Source organism: Hipposideros armiger, unplaced genomic scaffold (genome assembly GCF_001890085.2).
Source record: "Hipposideros armiger isolate ML-2016 unplaced genomic scaffold, ASM189008v1 scaffold_211, whole genome shotgun sequence".
NCBI lineage: Eukaryota > Metazoa > Chordata > Mammalia > Chiroptera > Hipposideridae > Hipposideros > Hipposideros armiger.
The window spans coordinates 907,481-912,943 of NW_017731561.1; the positions used below are offsets into that span (position 1 = coordinate 907,481).

General features: G+C 47.9%; 1 protein-coding gene across 1 annotated transcript in view; it reads left to right on the plus strand.

Annotated features, from left to right (window-relative positions):
• The window catches only part of CYFIP2 (cytoplasmic FMR1 interacting protein 2), a 116,583-nt gene that overhangs the window by 36,853 nt on the left and 74,267 nt on the right, over positions 1-5,463 (plus strand). Inside the window, exon 9 of the mRNA XM_019653964.1 lies at positions 3,978-4,088. Within this exon, the coding sequence (XP_019509509.1) occupies positions 3,978-4,088 (111 nt within the window). The remainder of the gene's footprint in view (positions 1-3,977; positions 4,089-5,463) is intronic.

Below are 5,463 nucleotides of genomic sequence, written 5' to 3' on the forward strand. Positions count from 1 at the left end.
ACGCCGGCCTCCCGTCCGTTTGTCCTGGTCTTCATATGGGACTTGTCTGCTCTCTGATGTCTGGCGTTACAATTTCAGTTAGTTCACATTGTGGAGTTTTTGTCAGGAACACCATACCCAGCTAGCAGCATCCAGGCACCCACTTCTAGTCCAGCGTTCCAGGCAGCAATCTGAGAAAGGATCCTGCCCTGGGAGGCCAGCCATCTGCTCCTTATCTTTTAACCGTTCTGCCTGCTGTGGGACCTTGGAGAAGTCACTCTGCCTCTCGGGGCTCAGTTGCTAGAACATAGGGTTGGTTGGAGGCAGAGGGTCTGTGTGCTGGCTGGGGCTGTTTTTGGTTCCAGGGTCACACGGAAGCATCATCAGAAGCAGGAACTAGGGGTCAGCCCAGAGGCACATGGAGGCTGCCTCCCTAGCTGGAAAGCAGCCTCCCAGCTCCCCCCTCGGCGTCTCATGCGCTGTGTTTGCTTCCTTTGCAGCAGCTGCAGGTGGTGCCCCTTTTCGGCGACATGCAGATAGAGCTGGCCAGATACATTAAGACCAGTGCTCACTATGAAGAGAACAAGTCCAAGTGAGTGCCTGCCGTAATGTCTCTCGGCTCCCGCGAGCAGGCCCAGCCCGGGCAGGGTGCCGAGGGGCCATTTCAGCCCCTCCCCCCTCCCCAGAGCCCTGGGCAGGTGGATTCCAGAGGGGAGCCGCGGAGGGTGCTCTGAGCGCTTTTGTATCTGCCCTTTGCTGCCAGGGTTCAAAAGTGCTCAGAGCACAGCCACGCCCCCTTCTCTGTCCCCGCCGTGAGCCACGCCGCCCACAGTGGGACAGCAGGAGTCCTCCATCCTTGAGCAGGGGGAGGCATGGCCGGCCCTCAGTGGTCAGGTGGACCGAGATGGCATCATTCTTCTTCACCCTGATTCTCTCCTCAGGTTTTGTGTCTGTACAATAAGTATATCATGGAGTGTACGGTTTGGACAGTTTCAACCGTGATGTGGGTTGGCAGCGTCACCTTAGGTCGCTTTATAAGCCACCATCCTAGGGAATGTATACTAAGATCTGGGGTGTCAGTGCCTCATGGGAGTTGGGGGACATCTGGCTACAGCCTTTATCTCTGGGGTTGTTAGGAGGTTTCTTCCGACTGCATCTCTCCCAAAGCTGAGTGATTTTGACCTTTCCATATGGGAAGGGGCCACCATCCTTTAGTCAGAGATGAGGCCTTAAAAATATATAAACAGCATCCTTGAACTCCACCAGCCTTGAGCCTCTGTGACTGAGTCTCAGCAAGGAAAGCCAGTGTAGTCTTTAAACAACCCACTGGCTGCCAGTCTCTGGGGAGGTCTTCCAGGAAAACCATGGACTCGAACGCTCAACTCATTTCCTCACATTTTCTGCATGAATTCTCGACCACCTGACGTGGCCAGGGTGGGGAGTTAGGTTTGAGTGAGCGTATGCCCATTCCTACACAGGTAACTCAAAATAAAACCAATGCCAAAGTATGAGCAGGAGGCAGCCTATCACCTTTCTGAGTATTCCTATGAGGGCCACTTCAGGGCTCCTTTTGAAATATTCAATTTTTGCCAGAACATGTATGTGTCTTATTTGGTGGCCATGCTTTTAGTCTGTATCGGGTCAGCCAGCGCTGGAAAACAGAAGAGAGTGAAGCAGGCTGTCATTTTTCTCTTGGGGAAGGACAGTGAAGATTTTTCCTCCAATTTAAGATAGTTTTCTCAATGATATATTTCAAAAAAAGAGTTGAGGAGGAAGAGAGGAAGGAGGAAGAAGAAGAGGGGTGGAAAGAAAGTGAGGCGGCAACGCCTCTTAGAATGACCATGGTGTCCCTCACCATGGAGTGCTTCCAGGTTGCCAGGTCACTGTTGAAAAAGAGGTACAGTCCCTTTAGGTTTCCCCAGCCCCTCCCCAAAGACCCCTCCAAACCCAGCTTCAACCACAGAATGTCAGTGCTGTCAGTCAGTAGGCAGGTTTTGGGAGGTCGCCCACCTGGCTTTACTTGGATTCCAGCCCTTTGTAGCCCTCAAGAGGCTGCCGGTCCCTCCTCACTCATATGACTGGTAAGTACCATGGACACTGGGCATCTGGAAAAGCCTGTGAGTGGGTCTCAGAGGAGGAGGAAGGGCTGTTNTATCAAGTAATATTTATTATTGTAGAAAAGCTGTCATATACAGGAAAGCACAGAAATTTGAATCTCTCACAATCTTTCCATCCAGACATAACACTATTAGAATTTTGATGTATTTCCTTCTCATTTTTTCTATGCTTACATATTTTCAACATAGGCAGTATACATAAATTATGCGTTTGTGACTTTTATCCCATTTCATTAAATGTACTGAAATATTATGCAGCTGTTAAATAATGTCGAATGGCTAAGCTTTCATTTTTTAAGCCATTAATCTATTGTTAGCTGCTTAGGAGGTTTCTGATTTCTCTCAGACAGCCATAGCACTGAAATGAACAACCTTCGCCATATTCTTTCTACACACTACGTAGCCCCTTTTGATTCTTTCTTCCCCTCATCTTCCCCTTCATCTTCAGAACCTCGTCTTTCAAAGTTCTCCTGGTGGTTTTACTATTTCCTGCTCTCTTCCACGTTACTCTTGCTATTCTGAACCCAGCCCTGCTGGTGTTCCCTTCCTTACATATCCATATCACCTCGATGGAGCTTACAGGGCATTGTGGTTTTGTGTTGTTCGCAGTGGCTCCCTCTGCACAATCAGAAATCCAGAGGAGTCACCCAAAGTCCAGCGGCCTCTCACCCACAGCGCTATGCCTGGACTATAGCTCTCCCCAGAATTGCTGCTTCCACACGTAGGTTACCAGTTTCCAGTCCCCAAAGCACTCTTAGATGCTGCCATCAAGTTCTCAGGCCCCCCTTTTCTCTCGCCTGCCTTTAATCCTTGGACACCTCAGCTTCTCAGCCGTCTTCCCTCTCAATGCTCCACTTCAGTGTGGCCCCAGCACCGTTTTGCTGTTTCATGTCTCTGCGGTTGAGTTAGTTGAACACAGGTGCCACCAGGGGGAGCTGTTCACCCTTAACAGAAAAGCCTGGTGCACTGCCTGGCAGAATTACAAAATGCAACTAATGGAGAAGTGATCTTAACAGGCCTCTAGTCCATTCCCTTATGGGTCAGATGTGATTTACCAGCGGTCACATATCAACTGTGCGCCAGGGGAAGCTGCTTTCAACCTAGTTGTTCAGGCTCCCTGTACGTTTGACAAAAGGAGCAAAACAAGCCAGCATTCAGGAGACTGTAAAATGGACTGGAATGTCCAGAATTAGCCTGTCGACCTGCTTATTATACATTGTCAGGCAAGAAATGAATTCTTTTTTTTTTAAAGAAAGCCTACAGTGGCTCCTCCCAAATCTTTATGGTATTATTGTTTACTTGGGGAAAAGTTGAATAGTTTTACATTCATTCAACATTTAGCAAGTGCCTATGATGTGCTGGACCCCAGGGATACACCACTCAGTCCTTTCTCTCAAGAGGGATCTAAATGCATAAATGATGCTGCTGTCAGGTCCAGGTTCAGATCCTGTCTCTGTAGCTTACTAGCTGTGTGACGTTGGCAAGCTGGCTAACCTCTCTGTGTCTCCAATTCCTCATCTGTAGGATAAGGTTATTGTGTAGAACTGGACTTATGAGATTGTTGTGAGAAATAAGGATAATTCCTGTTAAAGTCCTAAGCACAGATTCTGGCCCCAATATGGACTCAGGAAGTGGCTGCCATAATATACTAAAGGACCGTCTGTGTTTCTTCACAGAAATCAAATTTCTGGTTGAAATTAGATCTATGTGTCCTTTCTTTATTTGAAGACTCATGGGTTTTTATGATAGAATGTGTAGCTACTGGCCGTGTGGTTGAGTACACATGCACAGACCTACTTTTTTTGTTGTTTTTTTTGGTTTTTTTTGAAACGTTTTCAACAGATGTGACTAGCTTCTGTGCTCTGCCCTTTCTCACTTCAGGTAATGGGTTTTGGTCTCTACCTGATGGATGGAAATGTCAGTAACATTTACAAACTGGATGCCAAGAAGAGAATCAACCTCAGCAAAATCGATAAATTCTTTAAGGTCAGCGCCTAGGGCTGGGACTGGGCAGAGGCTGAGGGAGGGGCTGGTCTCTCAGGAAAGGAATGAAATTAGCCAGCAAGCAATGAGCCCTGGTGATTGAGCTGTAGCTCTAACGAGTCAGGAGGAAGAGGAGACTAGAATGGCAGGGCCTCCAGCCACCCTTGGTAGAGGAATCTATCTACACTGTATAGAAGGCAGCCACATGGAAGTCAGGCATGCTTCTGCGTCTCAGGATTTGGCTGGGAGGCCTTACGATTCTTTTTGCCTACTTTTCCTGAATTCAGTCCCTTGCCATCTAAAGAAAGAGGTGCAACCCAGAAAGCAGCGTCTGCTTTAATTTTCAGTGTAAATCAGAGCTCACAGAAGCAGAAGGATTAAAGACTGGATTTTAAATTGATTGATAGTTACAAAATCCCCGCCTCTCACCTGGCCCACCTGAGGCCACCTTGGCTAGCCCCCGCCTCTGGGCAGAATGCCTTGTAGCATCCATTGTACACTCAGTCCGTTACAGTGCCACAGACATTTCATCTTCCGGCCCCAAATCTGAGTAGAACCTGGAAAGTCAGACATGGAAAAGCCAAGTTTAACATTAAAAGCAGACTCCCTTGAAGGTATGGCATGGGGGACAGCAGACTGGGCCTGGGTCCCACTGACTCTTCAAGGTTAAGGGGAAATAAGTCACCAAAAAAGTCATCCTGTGGCTTGGCTTCTTTTTGAGGCTAGAACTTGCACTTTTCTTTGGAGCTGCCCCACATGAAAACAGATCTCATCCCTGGAGACCCTTGCAAAGCTCGCCTCTGCCTTCATCAGCATGATGAGATAGGGTGGAGTGGAGGGACACTGCCTCACCTCACAGGGCCCTGGGTTTTAGCCTGGCCCTGCCACTTGATAGCTGGATGACTTTGGGAAAGTCACGAGACCTCTCTGAAACGGAATTTCCCCAGCCTCATAAGAATACTAAAGGTATCTACTTTTTAGGTTCCCTCGAGGGTTTAGTGGGGTTACATGGGTGAGTCAGACCCCTGGATTATAATTCTGGCTCCTTTCTCGACTTCCAGCTAGTCTGACTTTGTGAAAAAATCCCGTATGCTGTCTAAACTTCAGTTTCTTCATCTGCGAAATGGGCATGGTAATGGTATCGACCTCCCAGGGTTATTGTATGGATTGAGATACTATTTTTTACTTTGCTTGAATGACAATTTTTTTTTAAGTGATATTTTAGGTTCACAGCAAAGTTGAACAGGAAGTACAGAGATTTTCTGTATACCCCCTTCCACCACCCCCTCTTCACCCCCCCATGCATAGCCTCCCCCATAATCAACATCCCCCAGCAGAGTGGTGCATGTGTTGTAACTGATGAACCTACACTGATACGTCATTG